General features: G+C 49.5%; 1 protein-coding gene and 1 pseudogene across 3 annotated transcripts in view; one reads left to right on the top strand and one right to left on the bottom strand.

Moving 5' to 3' along the window:
• Positions 1–17,228, bottom strand: part of Gsg1l (GSG1 like) — a 196,257-nt gene that overhangs the window by 3,807 nt on the left and 175,222 nt on the right. For all 3 annotated transcript variants that reach the window (XM_028764263.1, XM_028764264.1, XM_028764262.1), the window contains one exon: positions 7,671–7,741. In XM_028764263.1, coding sequence (XP_028620096.1) covers positions 7,671–7,741 — 71 coding nt within the window. The remainder of the gene's footprint in view (positions 1–7,670; positions 7,742–17,228) is intronic.
• LOC114618493 lies at positions 12,166–12,702 on the top strand (annotated as a pseudogene).

Here is a 17,228-nt window from a genome sequence, read left to right on the forward strand (position 1 = left end):
GAGAGGGAGGGAGAGAGAGCCTGGTGAGGTGGGGATGTTGACTAGATTGGATAACACCCACTGTCCATGATTCTGAAAGCCAACCCTACAAGATCCCACTACAAACTCTGGCGCCTCAACTGACATCAGCACACAACAGGGCTGAGGATGTAGCTCGGCCGACAGAGTGCTTGCTGAGTTCAATCCCTAACACCTTGTCAACTGGATATGGTGATACACATCTATAATTCCATCTCTCTGGAGGTAGAAACAGGAGGATCAGAAGTTCTAAGTCATTCTTGACTGTCCAGAGAGTTTGAGGCTGTCCTGACTGGGTTACATGAGACCCCTTGTAAAGGAAAGACAAAGAAGGAAAGATAGAGAAAAAGACAGACAGACACAGAATATGTGGAGAAAGGAATTAAGGCTAGTGTTGAGACACCTAGCTTTGGAGACCCAGTAGCTAGAGACACTATGATGCCCCAGATGGCCCAACATCAGTGTGGCCCCTAATTCTCCATATACTTCTATGTAGCATGAGGGGCTTTAGATGGACCATGGCAATGGCAGTATCAGTGCCCTCCTTGCCTCTCCTTTTAGGCTGCATGTCATAGGAGGATAGAGGTCAGCTCCGCTGGGATCACAGCAGACTCCCAGCCACTGCCCCCATGCTGATGGTATATGTCTGTCAAGTGAATACATGATATAGGTTCAAGACAAGGACTAGGCTTAAGTGGACCCACCTGAGAAGGAGAGGATGTGGTCTGAGGAGGGGGGGTTTGTCTGGCTGCCTGGGACCCTGGACCTCTGAACCTTCACTGACCCTGGTATCTTCCTCATACTCGAGTCTACCTGATGCATCTTCCCCAGAACCACCAAGTCCTTGGATCGTTTATTAAGCATGTCCCCAGTCATAATGACTGCTGGATTACACATGTGAAAATCACTACCTGCCTTCTAGATGATTCTAGGGAGGGGATAGAGACAGGCATGGCTGTGAGCGATGATAGCAATGCTACTACAGCTGTCCCAGTCACCTGGAACCAACTCTTGTCATCTGCACTTGGTAAGGCAGGTGCTCCTTGTTTCTCCACTTGTCCATTGCTGAGGGACCGAGGCTCACCTGGGAGAAGGTAACACCACCTAGACTCACAAGCGCCATGACATCTTAATTGTCGGTGCACTAGACTGAGAGATGCCTAGGAGATCAGGGTGCCTGAGGGCGGGGGTTCCAGGACCATTACATCACCAGGGCTCTGACTTAATGGATCCAGTGACTTCACTGATGAAATATAAATCTGCATGAGTATAGCGCGGAGTAAACCTGGAAAGATGGAGCCCGGTTGAATGAAGCATGTCACTGGCATGAGCCATTTAAGGGTGTATAGACCCAGCCCTGTACTATTTCTGCTGTCTGGCACCAAAATGAACAACTCTGCCCCACCAGGGTAGTCTACCAATGATGTTTTGCCTCACCCATGCTCACAGAAATGGGGCCAAGCAAACATGGACTGATTCCTTTCAAATTGTGAGCCCAAATCGACCATTCCTTCCTTAGGCTGTTTCTGTAAAGTGTTTTGTCATAGACATGGAAACCTAAGGTATCCTCCCCTTCACCCTTACAGCACTGGTCAGTAGCATATGGTGACATGTGCTGCTCTCGATGCAGGACGCCTGGTGGTAGCGGCCATTCCCAGACTCTGTAGTTGGACTCTGCAATATCTCCAGGTTCTATTGCAATCGGTTTACTGCCTTGTTAGAGGGCAGAGACGGGTCATTTCAGGCAGAAGGAATGAGGTGTAAAATAGATTCTTGGCAGCCCTGAGAAGCTTTTAGGAGGTGTGAATGCCCAGCAATCTTGTCGTTGGAGGAAGGCAAGCAACACAGTTGCAGAGGGAATCCAGGTACAGAGGGCCACTCATCCTGTCCCTAAGGCTTTAGGAGTCTGTCACAAGACTTGTCGTCATCGTACTTTATAAGCCTGAGTCCCACACATCTCAACTATGTCACCCAAAATGCCCTCAAACTTGTAATCCTTCTGCCTCTCATCTGTGCTTGGCTTACAGGCATGGGCTACCCTGCCTTGCAGCAACCTATATTCTAATGAGAGTCCCCAAGTGTTTCTTAGCAACAGGCGTGATTGGAATACTACTGCCTTGGATCAAAAAATCAGACAAACAGAAAAGCATCAGCATGAATAGAGTAGAGCAGGCCAGTGACCTGGGCTAAGTGACAGTCCCAAGAGCCAGTTGCTTTGCTGCAAGACAGAATGCTGATGGCCTCATAGGGACTAAATCGATATCAGAATTTCATGGGGACCTACTATGTGGGTGCACTAAACTACCACTGAACAGTGCAGATTCCTGTACTGGAAATATTAACACTCTGGTGGGAAGAGAGTAGAAATCAGTAAGTTAGCCCAGAGGTCAAAGAGAGGAAGTGAGTGCAGGCAGGAGCCATGGGAAGAGGCCCCTGGGGGATGCTATGCCACCCATGCCCCAGTCAGGGAGGGGCCTGGCTCCAGAGCTGGGAAGATGGAGTCAGGCTCATTTCTTAAAAAGATGGGCCAAGGAGATTGGCCCTAGAAGCATCAATTTCCACCTTCAAGTTGCTGAGTAGCCCAGCCTCTGATCAAGGCAGACTGCTGCAGGCAGGAACCACTCTGAACTGGCTCTGTGACCAGTGGGCCCCAAGGGCACAGGCAACCTGTTTCAAACATGGAAGCCTGCTGGAAGCATAGCCACATATCTGCCATTCCAGTCCAGGTGCCAGAGGCAAGAAAATCACAAGTTTGAGGCTAGCCTGGGCTATATAGTAAAATTCTACCTAAAAAAAAAATGCAGAACCCCAGCTTAAACTGAGATCATCATTCTCCATTTGACCCTCTACCCCAGTGTGATATCACTAACTCCAGCTGGGACCCCTGACCTCCAGATGGCAGGGTCTCAGATGTCCTCAAGCTGCATGCCCGTTCATGCCCAGGAAATTGGCCTTGATATTTATTTTGAAAATATGGTCTGGTCTGCTCCCATTTTAATAACGGAAGCAACTCTCGCAGTGTTCTATTGAATTTGATTTTGATCTGATCAAAATGCCAAGTTGCTCTAGGCCCACAGAAAGTCTTCCTTAAAATTTGTTGTGCTGTTCTGGGGGGTGGGGGGCAGCTATGGCCAAAGCCCATCTAGACAGAGCTCCCACAAGCTGCCTCTGTGTCCTGAGAATGACAGGCTCTTGCAGAGCCTTGCCTCATAGACATACCTGGCAAATCAAAAGCTTGTCCCAGGCATCAGACTTGACAGGAGCCATGAGCTGCAAACCCCAATCACCCCAGAGGATGACACAGATACCCAGATCGGATGGCAGCATCAATCCCATCAAATGTCACATCTGATGTGCTCCCAAGCTAGCTGGTGGCACTGCAAAGCCCCAAAGGCAGATCTCAAAGGCAGACTGTCCTCAGAGCAAGAAACTGTGGCAGAATCAAATCATAGAAGGACCAAGGGAGAAATAGCAACTTTGGCAATAGTTAGAAGTGAAAGAAAGTTTATATAACTCTTCATGTCAGAGTAGCTGCTCTAGGAGGAAGTTGTGGGAGATGCTCAGAGATGCAGAGACAACAGCTGAGCACCAACTGTGTGGTACTTGCTGAGCTGGGTGCTTGGGCTAGAAACATGGACAAGATAGACAGGGTGCCTTATCAGAGAGGTGAGAGAAATGGATAGCAGGGTCATAATAACATGGTGAGTCGGGGAGGGTCAGACACTGGAAAGGAAAAAACATGGCACCTGGGAAACTAGTCCACAGCTGAGGACATAAAGCAAACGCAAACCGCACAAGGCTTTAGAGAGAGGGCATCCAGCAAGTACAAAGGTCCCAGGAAGTGAAAGTGTAGCTGCTGCCTAAAGTGGCAAGAGAGAGGAAGATGGTGAGGCCAGGGTCCTGGGGCATGAGCTAGAGCCCTTGGTGAAAAGAAACATTTACAGTGCCAACCTGGGTTTCATCGCAAACTGGATTAAGTGAGGTCTCTGCTCAGCAAAGTTGCCTGGTAATTCTTCCTTCTTACTTCCGAATCAGCCATCAAAGAGCGAGCAGGCAGGAGCTTTGCAGAGCGCACACAGCAAGTGTTTAATAATGTGGCTCCCTGACACCCTCCTCCCCCATGCCTCCTGCCGGCAAGCTGTGCCCGGCAGGATCTGAGCAGCTGCTTCACGAGGAAATATTGCAAAACTCGCCCAGGCGGTTCCAAAATATTTTCTGGGCATCAACCCCACAGCCGCTAAAAGGCCGGGTTCCTGGGGCCTGGTTGCTTCTCTAGGCTGTTAGCGCTCTACTCTTGCTGGGTTCCCATCCTTAGGACCCAGCCTGGGGAGATGGGTCCACACAGACAGTTCCTCCACACTACTGAGCCTACATCCCCTCTGTTACTGCCTGACTATATGACATTGGATAAGCCCAGTCTTTTGGTTTGCTGAGACAGAGTCTCACCATGCAGTCCAGGCTGGTTTCAAATTTATGATCTTCCTACCTTGACCTGTGAATACTGGGATGACAGGAATGTGCCACCATGTCTGGCCAGAGTTATTCTTGGCCTCCTAGGATTCCTTGTCCTGTCTTCCACAGGCTGAACTGACTCAGTGAATGAGAGAGCTCATCCTCTCTAGCCCCTGTACTGTGCCCTAGGTAAGGTGCCACACCCTGATATCTCTGGCTAGTGAGGACTCCACTATGCTCTTGCCACACTGTGCAGTAACAGAATGGGCCTTGATCTCCTACAGGCATGAACGCTTGTCGAGGTCCCACAGGCCTTGCCTGTCGCTCTGCTTCTGGGGCCCAGAGGTGTCTATGAGTAGGGATGAATGAGTAAGTGAGGAAATAAGAGAGTGAATGGATGGATGGGTGGGTGGGTAGATGAGTAGATGGATGGGTGGATGGATGGATGGATGGATGGATGATGGATGGATGGATCAGTGGGTGGATGGATGGGTGGATGGATGGATCAGTGGGTGGATGGATGGGTGGATGGATGGGTGGGTGGATGGATCAGTGGGTGGATGGATGGATGGGTGGATGGATGGGTGGGTGGATGGATGGGTGGGTGGATGGATGGGTGGGTGGGTGGATGGGTGGGTGGGTGGATGGATGGATGGGTGGGTGGATGAATGGGTGGGTAGGTGAGTGAGTAGATGTATGGATGGATGTATGGATTGGTGAAAGAACAAATGAATGCCTCTTATGCATCATAGAAATGGCCTCTTTAGAGAAACGAATTCCTTCCCTGCTTTGACACAGGCATCTATCCTCAGGACTCCTGGTGGTCTCCAGAAGCCCCAGGAGCACAGCCATCTCTACTCTCTGCCCTAATGGAGGACACTGAGCAGAGGTGCTTGGGAACTGAGACTCTTTTCTTGCCTGTGAAGCCAGGATGGAGAAAGCCTTCCCTACTCGCTCCTTGGAGCCCTTGGGCACAGCTCCCTGCACCTGCCCTTCTCCAGAGATGATCTTGTTGTCTCTCAGCACCAGCCATCCAGTCCACATCCCTCCTATGGGCCTGTGATCTCCTTCTATCCACCGTCTACCTCAGAGATGCCCCATGACCCCAGACTCAAGGCTTCTTACCAAACTCTCCCATTGGTGGTGACACATGCCTTTGAAGGCTCCTCCAGAAGTTCTGTGTGACCCCAAGGCTTCTCTCTCTCTGCTCTTGCTCTAACATGTGTGCTCATGGGGGCACACCTGCTGAGTGCCAGCTAGTAACATCATGGCTTCACACTCTGGTAGCCCCCACCAGTGACCTGGAGAGTTCCTGTCATAGCCGGGACAGTATCAATGTCACTGCCCTGATGTTCTCAGCTAGAACCAATCATTCACCTCTTCCTTGAGTTCCACCCCCGTTCCAGTTTGTGATGTCTGGATCCCCTAAGCAAAACGAAGTTCAGTGGGTGCAGCCTGTAATTGTGAGTGTGTGTGTGTGTGTGTGTGTGAGAGAGAGAGAGAGAGAGAGCATGTGTGTGTGTGAAAGTATGTTTGAGTGTGTGAGTGTAAGAGACACTGTGTATGTGCGTGTGTGCGTATATATAAGTGTGTATGAGAGTATATGTATGAGTGTAAGAGAGACAGTGTGTGTGTGCATGTGAGTTATGTGAATATATGTGAGAGTATATGTGAGAATGTATGTGTGAGTGTGTGTGTGTGTGTGAGTGTGAGTGAGAGTGTGTGAGTATTTAAGAGAGACAGTGTATATGTGTGAGTGTGTATGTATAAAAGTGTGTATGTATGTGAGAGTGTGTGTGTGTGAGAGAGAGACTGTGTATGTGAGTGTGTATAAATGTGAGTGTATGAGATTGTGTGTATGAGTGTAAGAGAGACCTATGTATGTGTGTGAGAGTATTGTGAAAGTGTATGTGACCATGTGAGAGAGAGTGTGTATGTGTGTGTGAGTTGTACGTATAGGAGTGTGTATATATGTGAGACTGTATGTATGAGAGAGACCCTGTGTGTGTGTGTGTGTGTGTGTGTGTGTGTGTGTGTGTGTGTGAGAGAGAGAGAGAGAGAGAGAGAGAGAGAGAGAGAGAGACCATGTGTGTGAGAGAGAAAGACTGTGTGTATGTGTGTGTGAGTTGTGTCAGGGTCTGGTCCCAGAGGAGCCCGGTCTAATCCACTCTGACAGTGCCATCAGAAAGCTCCCAAATCTATGCTTCCATATGGTCACATTCAAGCTACCCTCTCATTCCCGAGGATCAGGGGCTTCCAGACTGGCGCCTGCAGCTAGCACAGCCCTCTCTCTACCCCCGAGCCTGAGCGCACTGCAGAGGCATGTGCGTGGACAGAGAGGCAAGAGACAAGGACAGAAGGGTCAACAGAGACCTACAGATGAGGCAGACAGAGACTCCAATGGAAGATAGATAGATAGATAGACAATAGATAATAAGAGGAGAGATAGATGAGAGGTGACGGATAGATAGATGAATGGATAGACAGACCAGCAGGCAGACAGACGCATAGATACAGAGACAGATGAGCACACACATACATAGATACATACATAGACATGTAAGTACATAGAGACAGAGAGCACTGAGGGTAGGGGGCTCAGGCTTTACATTCGGCTCCCAACACTCCTGGCCTTCAAGCATAAAGACTCAGGTATAGACTGAAGCCTCCAGAGCAGAGGTACGTGCTAACTAGAAAGGATGTGTGACCTAGGGCAAGTTGCTCTACCTCTCTGAGGCTTCATTCCCTTACCTGCTAAGCTCCCTGCCTGTGGGCGTTAGGAGTTAGGGAGTCATGGAAGACTGAAAAGCACCCATATGGAATGGAGCTGGCAGGGAAAAGCTGCTCACTGAGACGTAACTGCCTCACCTGCCATCTTTGGCAGCTCCTTCTTGTCTGATGTGAGAAACACTCCCAGCTCTGCCTCCCTTTGGTGGCTGACACTTGTTCTCATGGCTGCCCTGAATCCTTCCTAATGTGTCCGTCAGAGTGAGGCAGAAGAAGTGAATGCCCTCGGGGCCCCCAAGCTAATCTGTCCAATGTTCTTCTCCCTGCCTTGGTGAATCCCACCCAGGGCTGATCTCAAAGGCCACTGGTGAAGTTGGGCCAGGCCTGGAGCTGCCAGACTCTGCTCCCCGTCTGTGGTGTGTGTCTGGGGCAGACTGTTAGTACAGCTCCCTGTCCATCACGTAAGCACTTACGGGTGGGGTATCTCTCGTGACGGCAGGCAAGGCGGAAGTCTTCTTCTTCACTTACGTCCCCCTTCTCAATCCTGGAAAGAAACAAAAGAAAATCCCAAGGCTGGAATGAGAAGGCAGGCAGAGCAAAAGGTACCCAGGGCTGGGGATGCCAACTTTCAATGTAGCTTTCTACCTGTGGCCCACATCCTGAGATATGGGTACCACTTTTCCCATTTATGGAAAAGAAACTGAGATCTTCAAGGGACAATTGGGTTGCAAAGCAATCAGCCAACCATCCACACGGCCAGAGCTTACACACACACACACACACACACACACACACATGAATACATGCAAGAAGGGGAAAAGAGGAAGAGGATAGAGAAGGAAGGAAAGAGGGAGACAGGGACAAAGGGGGATATGCTACACACATATATAAATAAAATTAATTCCTGTCAGAAGGTTGCTTGTGGGTCCAACTTGGCTATTGCTAGGAAGTTACCCATTAGGAGTTTTAAACCCATGTGGGCCTTCCTTCCTCATATTGTATCTGCTCCTGGGCTTTAGTTCTTGAAACAACTGTAGAGCGGCACTGGCAGTTGTCATTACTAACAGCAGAGAGCATGGTGTGGTGGCTGCTGTGACCAATACAGCAATGACAACCACTGCACCCACCAAACACATAAGGAAAATGAGGTAAGGGGAGCTGGGAGCTACAGAGTCACACTGCCTGGTCACTGCTAAACTGAGGTCCACAGTTCATCCCACCCCAGTGTCCCAGATCTTCAGATGTCCAAAGCCTCACATGGATCCTGTGTTTTCCTGCTGGAGTGGACACTCAGCCCCAGAAGGCTGCAGAAGGGTGGTCAGCTATTACCCAGACCCACTTTAAGCTCAGCCCTTCCCTTTAAGATACAAGCTCTGCCACAGCCCTGCAGAGCCAGCAGATATGGGCCTGCACCGGAGAATCTGCCAGAACTGATTTTGCACAGAAACTGGCTCTTTATAGAATGGCAGCAGAGGAGGCTGAGATGGGGCATCATGAGTTTGAAAGCAAGACCCTGTTTCAACAAAGGTTAAGAGGAGGAAAGAGAAAAGCAAAGAGAGTGGGGGTGGGGGTGAGGCCCAGCAGGGCTAGGCTTTGGTTCAGGTTGTTGGGTCAAATGTTATCTCACCCTCCAAGCCTCCACTGGTCCCCACACAGTAGCTTCCAATCCTGGCTGCTCCTGGCCACAACATCCCCCAGGGACATCAAGCTCTTTGAAAACAACTGCAAATGTCACGAGGTGACCCATCTCTGATTTGAGCATAAATGTCTTTTAAAGGACAGTGTGAGCCATCACAAGAAACCCTGAAAGTGCCCTGAAGGACTGAGAGGAGCTTCACGGAACCCACACTCTGATGAGTGGCAGGTGGGAATAGGCACACTGGATGTGGCACATGTACCTTCCCGGGCCTCAGGTTCTCCTGAGTTGTGGCTCCAGCTTATACTGGCATTTAGGTCTGCACTTGTCTCCCATGTCTCCTGTCTCAGTTCTCTCATCCAGTGGGTGGGCATGTACTATCGGTTGCCTAAGGCTGTGTGTGGCCAGCACTGGGCAAACTCATCCATCAAGAGCTTCTGTCACCATTTGCCCTCATTGTTCACATAGCCAACAGTCTTCTCGTCATCGGCAACACACTCAGTGTCACCATGAAGCTTCACTTACAGGGACATGCTCCTTTGTTGCATCAGCCCGTGTGCCCTTCTTCCATCCCAGTTAGCTCTCTTGATGACTTTTGAGACAAGGTCCCATTCTATAGCCTGGCACTGAACTTAAGAGCCTCCTGCCTGGAGCTTCCTGAGTGCTGGAATGACAGGCCTTCTCTGCCTTGCCTGACCCAACAGTCATGTTTTGAAGGAAACAGAGGGAAGACTTTGATCTGTCAGCACTCTGGTGCAGCCAGGGTCAGTGGACTCACTGGTGGTTGCAGCACAGTCTCCTGCCCCAGAAGCCACTGAGTTGCTCTACCCAGGCCCAAGGGCAGTCATGGCCAAAGCCAAGAGCAGTGTCCAGACAGCAAAAGAGCCACAGGGGAGGATGGTAGTACAGAGGGGCCCTGAACAATGACACTTGGCTCTCAGAGAGGGAGCTGAGCCCAGTGCACAGAAGACCGCTGCAGGCCGAGTCTTCTCATGTGGTTAGAATGGCTACAACAAATGGGGCCAAGTTGGGCAACACAGGCAGGGACCCATCATTAGCTTTACCGAATTCCCTGCATGGCTTCCGTTGCACAATATCCCACCAGAACCATCCTCAAAGCCAGCCTCCCTTCCCTGACCCCAGGCCAGTTGTTTCCAGCCACTGCCTCCATTATCTGACTCTGTGCTTCCTGTGGAAAGGCTCTCTTCCTCTCCATTTTCAGTATGCACCCCTGAGCATGCATACCAGGTAGGCTTGAACTTCCCAGAAGCATCAGCTAGAAGAGCCTGCACTGGCTGCCATTTCTGTTCTGAAGATATTTGCAAACAGAAATGAATAATTTCACACCAGCAAACCAAAAGAAAAGAATCACACACACACACACACACACACACACACACACACACACACTAATACCACCATCAGAATAGCAGGAACTAACAATCATTGATAATATCTCTCGACAGCAGTGGACTCAATTCCCCAATGAAAAGACACAAGCTAACAGAGTGGATGCACAAACAGGATCCATCATTCTGCTGCATACAAGAAACACACCTCAGCAACAAAGATAGACACTACCTCAGAGTAAAGGACTGGAAAAGGTTTTCCAAGCAAATGGACCCAAGAAACAAGCTGGAGTAGGCATTCTAATATCTAACAGACATTCAACCAAAAGTAATCAAAAGAGATGGGGAAGGACATTTCATACTCATCAAAGGAAAAATCTACCAAGATGAAGTCTCAATTCTGAACACTTTAAGTAGTCCCTGCCCAACTTATGACCCTTACTGACCACATTGCCTCCTGGGATCCTGAAGATGGCTATCTGCTCTGTTTCACAACCCAACATTTTCCAAACTTAATGGGAACAGATATCACCCAAAGGCACATTTATGTAGATTCAGAGAGGCCGGTCTTGGGTGTAGGGTTAGATTATGCTTTTCCCATGGGCTTCATGGAGGCCTATACTGTGGGTTGCAAAATCCCAGTGGAGTCTCAGAAAAACTGCGAAGCCTGGCTTTCCCAAAATGCAGGACTTGCAGGAGGGGAGTCATGGCTCAAGACCTTCCCACAACTGCTTCTCTGCCCAGCTAGTTGATAAGAAGAACACAAGGAGTTCAGGAAGTGGCCATTTCTTCCAGATGTTGCTTCCAGATGTTGCTTCCATGTTCTCTCCATCACTTCCCACCCTAAGGAACTCCCCCCGCCCCGTCGTTCCTTCCAATGCTGGTGTGGATCGGCAGCATCAATTGGAGTAATTCAAGGGTGTTGTGATCTTCTGGGCACCAATCTATAAATCCTGGGGGACACATTCCTCCCAGGAATAACAATGTCAAAGGACCCCAACCTGGAGCAGTGCCCTTCAGAGAGCCCTGAGAAGTCCTATCAAAGCCTCCTCAAAAATAGAGCTGAGACTCAGAAACTACAGATCCAGAAGACAACCACAGAGGACAAAAACCACATTGCTTTTAATGGTCAATTAAGAAAGGGATGAAGGATAGAATTCAAAGGAATAAAAGAAATAAAGGACCTGTAGATGGTTATTTAAGATTCCATAACATCCCACCAAAAGGGCAGTTCCAAGAGAAGGAGAGCTGGATGAGTTTTAAAGATATTTTATTTTCTAATTTTTCCCCTTCTTTTGCATGATGAGTCATTTAGAATATATCAGGAAAGAGCAGTTCCCCACCATGTTCATGTTCTGGTCTTTAGGAGTGCTTTATTTTGTCTCAGTTTCTGTAGAGAAGAATGTAGATATCTTGTGAACGGCAAGAGTGAAAATACATGAGTTCTCCAGCATTGGTCCCATCAGAACACCAGTCTTCCATGCCACCTTCAAAGCCTCCACAGGCTTCCTCCTAAAGCACGACCCCAAGGACAGTGTGATGACCTCCTGATTTGTGGCAGAAGACCCTTCCACTGTCCTGAGGACTGTTCCCAAAGGGAAGGGGCACAACCAGCAGTCCAGAAGCCATGGTGCCTTGGTATGATCATGCGCTCATGCTTGGATGTCCAGAGTACAAGCAGATCAGAGACAACACCAGGGGAGGCAAAGAATGAAGCAGAACACATAGAGAGGTTGCGACATTCCCATGATGCCACGGGGACCATGGAAGTCCCATCAGTACCCTGAATGGAGAAGTGGGGCCATTATCCTGGGCACATCAGAGTGTTGCTGAGCAATGGCTACTGGGAGTCAAAATGGAACAGGTGGGGGGATTTCCAGGTTCACTCAGGTGAGTGTGAGGTGACTCAATGGGGGGATTTCCAGGTTCACTCAGGTGAGTGTGAGGTGACTCAAGCCAAGAGTGGAGGTGGGAGCTGCTGCGATGTTGATTCCTAAGAAGAATCAAATTGCCATCTATGAACTCCTTTTTAAGGAAGGTGTGATGGTCACCAAAAAACATGTCCACATGCCCAAACACCCCAAGCTGGCAGACAAGTATGTGCCCAACCTTCATGTAATGAAGGCCATGCGGTCTCTCAAGACTCGAGGCTATGTGAAGGAGCAGTTTGCTTGGAGGCATTTCTACTGGTACCTTACCAATGAGGGCATCCAGTATCTCCGAGATTACCTGCACCTTCTCCCAGAGATCGTGCCCACCACCCTGCACCCCAGCCACCCCGCACTGCAGCCACCCTGAGACTGGCAGGCCTCAGCCTAAAGGTCCAGAAGGTGAGTGGTCTGCAAGATTCACAAGAGGGGAGGCAGACAAAGACATCTATAGAAGGAGTGTTATGCCCCCTGGAGCTGACAAGAAAGCTGAGGCTGGGGCTGGCTCAGCAACTGAGTTCCAGTTTAGAGGCAGCTGCAACCATAGACGAGGTCAGCCGCCTCAGCGAAGTTGGAGATTATGTTGTATTGAATAAACTTTAAAGAAAAACAACAACAACAACAACAAAGAGCGGAAGTGTGAAGAATGAACTACAGCTATCCCCACTTACCTACAGAAGGTGTTCTGAGGCCCCAGTGAATCCTGAAGCCCAGAGCTGTGCCAAATCCTATACAGTAGACTGTTTTCCCTCTGTATATGCCCATGAAAAATTTAATTCATAACTCAGGCACAGTGAGAGATCAGCTTTACAATCTGGTAATAATACATTTAAAACTTTTACTTTGAGATACAGTCTCACTATGTAGCCCAGGCTAACCTTGAACCCACAATCTTCCTGCCTTCACCTCCCAATGCTAGGATTATAGGTTTGTGCCTAGCTAAAAATAAAAACACTTAGAATAACAAGAAACAAGAAATAAGGAAATGCTGTTTAAAACTTGAACTAGATCTTTAATTCTAGTTCTCAGGAGGTAGAAACAGATGGATATCTGTGTGTCCAAGCTAGCCTGGTCTATATAGAGAGTTCCAGGCTAGCCAGGGCTGCATAGTGAAATGAATGTTGGTGTGTGTGTGTGTGTGTGTGTGTGTGTGTGTGTGTGTGTGTTGGGAGGGGCGGTGGGTGGAGTATTTGAAACTAATGATTTGCTGCCTTCTGTAACTTCCCATGTTTCATGGGTCCCTGAAGCTGCAGAGGTGGCACATAGGTAAGGGAGGGTGTGGTGCTTTAGTGATCAGGGAGTGGAACTATTTGAGAAGGATCAGAAGGATTAGGGGGTGTGGCCTTGCTGGAGGAAGTATGTCACTGGGGGTGGGATTGGAGGTTTCAAAAGGCCCAAGCCAGACCCAGTGCCTCTGCTTGCTGCCTATGGATCAGGATGTATCTCTCAGATCCTGCTCCAGCACCATGCTCCCTGCCATGATAATAGACTAAGCCTCTGAAACTGTCAGCCAGCCCCCAATTAAACACTTTCTTATAAGAGTTGCCTTGGTCATGCTGTCTCTTCACAGCAATAAAACAGGGACTAAAACAGAGGCCTAGTTTGACTGTGATGAGAATTCACTGGTCTTGGCATAAGAAGAGCTGTGGGGCCAGCGGCCCAGCTTCCATCAGCTTGGACACCTACAAAAGAAACATGCAATTGGGGCAGGGAAGCAAGTAAACTGGACTGGGTTTGAAGGGCAAGCATGCGAGTGAGTTTAGCCATGTTGACAGGCAGTAACTACTAGAAGCTGAAATAGCAAGTATAGCTGCATCAAGGAGAGGGTTCCTGAGATGTGGGTGTCCTGAGCCACATGGTCACTAAGGGAAGGAGGGGAGGGCTCACTGGCCCAGGGGAGGTGCAAAGGTATGGCCCTAGCAATCCCAAGGAGAGAAAGGAGGGTGGGAAACAAAGAAGACGGTCCCCGTGTCCACGCTCTGAGTGATCTTTGTGGGTGGTCAGTTCTGTCTCAGTTACTGCTCTGCTGAGCTTCAAAGAGTCCTACAGATACCCTGCAAGTGGAAAGGGCAGAAGTCTCCCCCGGGGAAAAGATCAGGAAGAGTAACAGGGGGACTGTTGACTGTGGTTACCTGAAGCAAGGGCTACTGAACCAGGGCGGCAGATCTCAAAAGCCAGGACTGGGCAGTCACGCTGGAGTGTGTTGCACTCACTGCTGAGAGTGCCTTAGTGGGTCGAGGAGGGCCCAGGAGACAGACTGGCGTGGGTAGCGTCATGAGTGGGAAGTGAGGATGGGAGAAAGGCCTTCCACAAAGCCCCGTAGCAGGCAGAAGAAGGGTTTGTGGTGCTGGGGTGGATTCAGAACACCCTTTGGGGCTGGTGAGATGTTTGGCCACTGAGCAGGCAGAGGTCTTCACCACACAGGAATGACTATGTCCCTGACATGCTGAGCAGCTTGCTTTGTGACTGACTGGGAAACTCAGTGAGAGCTTGCTTCAGGGAGGGGCTTTTGCAATGGTTTCTACTTACTCCATGTGACACAAAGAGAAAGGAGATTCACTCAGTGTGGCCACAGTGGGAAGAGGAACTAACACAGAAAAATGGTGACCTCCCAACCCCCAAACGTCCATCTTTGAAGCACTAGGAGGAGGTTTGGTTTAAATAGAGGATAAGACATATCCATAGCTAAGCAGTCCTGGTCAAGGTATGGTATGTCTGTCCATCACTGGCCCATCCTTGTCTGGGCTCTTGGCTAGGCTGGTCTACAAGGTGCTTGATAAGCCTTCAGTACCCTGTGAAATTTCTCCCTAGGAGGCGAGCCGCTCCCTGGAAGCAGTAGCCTTCAGCATGAGATTCCCAGGAAATTCCAGCTCCTTGGGGCCCATTGTTTTAGTAGTCAGATAATCCAAAGGAGAGACCCAGAGTCTCCACTCTTCTGCTAGGATGGTTACAGAGACAGAAAGCCCTGGCTTGAAGGATGCCCCTCTTCCTAAGGGGGTAGTATTATTCTCCCTGAGCAGAGGAACTTCTCAGAAGGCTTGCAGGGAGCAAGAATAGATACTCCCCGAAATCTGCAGCTCCGGTCACCTTGTGACCAGGCTGGGAGGTAGGACACACTCACCCCCCAGCCAGACAACAGGACTCACCAGAGGTGAAGCAACTTGGCAAGGGTACTCATGCCTCCAGGATCATTCTATTTGCTTTCTTGTATATGTATACATACATATATACTGTATGTGTGTATGTATATGTGTATATGTATTTGCAGTATTAATGATTAAACCTATGTCATTTATTTATTCATTCATTCATTTTTGAGATAAGGTCTCACTATGTAGATCAGGCTGGCCTCAAACTTGCAGAGATCCGCCTGCCTCTGCCTCCCAAGTGCTGGGGCTAAAGCATCTGCTATCACATCCAGCTCTCTCCTTTTTAAAATTTAAATTTATTCTTTTTTTTTTTAAGTCAGAGTCTCACTAAGTTGCCCTTGAACTTACTCTGTAGGCCAGGCAGGCTTTGAACTTGCCATTCTCACCCTCAGGAGTATCTGAGCTCACAATTTCTACCACCAAGCTGAGCTTGCAGACTCAATTCAAAGTCTGATTCCACAGGGACTCAGGGCTCAGTGCAGGCAGAGAGCCAGAAGATGCGGCTGCCATGGGAAACCCCAACTGACCTGCTTCTAATTAACAATGTTTGCGCTGCAGAGCCCTTGTGAATCCAGGTGCTGGGAGAGGCTGGAGAACAAGAGCAAGCTCCCTTCAGAGGGAAGGGCTGACACACAGAGCTAGCGGAGTAAGCTGCACACAGCAAGCCAAGGAATGGGCATGTGTTGTGAGTCATCAGAACAGCCAAGAAGCAGGAGGGAAGCAGGTGGCAGGAGGCTACCTCAAGTGGGAGTGTCCTCCCAGGCAGCTCTGGGCTCCTTGCTCCTTAGGGCTGCTGCACCCACAAGGGAGGCAGGCTGCTTGTTCAGTGTGGCTGAGTTCCCTCAAGGGTCTGACCCAACAGGTCTTATTTTCTCTCACGTGCTGTCAAACCAGATCTGAGCACTTAAATATTCAAGAGAACCCCTGATCTGCAAACATTTGCCTACCTTCGGCAGCTCCCACCCACTCCCCAGGAGGCCAATTAAGACACCCTCCTTGGGGACAGCTGGCAGCAAGACAGTGGGACTCTTGAATTCTAGAGGCTTCACAGACTTGAGACATACCACTCTCAGTTGCCAGTCTTCAGGGGCTAGGTCAGTCAGCCTGGTGGTATGACTTGCCCTTTCCTGTGAGAATGCTATGTGTTAATACATGTGCACATACGTGTGTGTACATGCACACACACACACACACACACACACACACACACACACACACATCATAATGTTTCAAAGCCATTCAGAACCTGCCTAACAGCCCCTTACACCTTTGAAGGACTTTTGTTGAGAAAGTTCCAAAGGGACCTGGGTGAGAATGGAACGAGGTAGGAGACAGCCCAGGCCTTTCTGTCCAGCTGCTTCCCAGAGCAGCAGCGTGTTCCCAGACCTCAGGAGGATAGATAGGGTGGGATGCAGACTCCTCTCCTGATGGTGGCAATGCGGGTAGTGGGAGCCAACAGTCTGCTGTGATGAGCCAGATACTCACACTTCCCAACCTGCCTCTCACACTGAGGCTCCCCCACCTGGAGACTCCTCAGCACCCTCCTCTGCCAAGGCTACTCTGTCCCCACCACATGATAGTCATCAGGACCAAGATTAAATGTCATGGTAACTATGTGGCCTGGGATGGCACTAGCCAGCTGTGTGGCCTTGGACAAATCACAGCACCTCTCTGAGCCTCAATTTGGCATATGTAGAGTACGGACAACACTTTTACCCACGCCTCCTAGAGATTCTGTGGGAATCAATGAGTCAGTCACACTTGGGGTGTTTAGGGGATGTGGGTCAGGCCAAGCTGTTACAAGATTAACAACCCATCTGAAGCACTCTCCTGCCTCTGTCCTAAGCAGGTGGTTTTCAAGTTTATGCTACTCTCAGAGGCCAAACATGGCCATTAGGAGAAGGGACCAAAACTAACAACTATCTCTCTCTCTCTCTCTCTCTCTCTCTCTCTCTCTCTCTCTCTCTCT

The sequence above is a fragment of the Grammomys surdaster genome, unplaced genomic scaffold, assembly GCF_004785775.1.
Source record: "Grammomys surdaster isolate TR1022 unplaced genomic scaffold, NIH_TR_1.0 142, whole genome shotgun sequence".
Taxonomy (NCBI): domain Eukaryota; kingdom Metazoa; phylum Chordata; class Mammalia; order Rodentia; family Muridae; genus Grammomys; species Grammomys surdaster.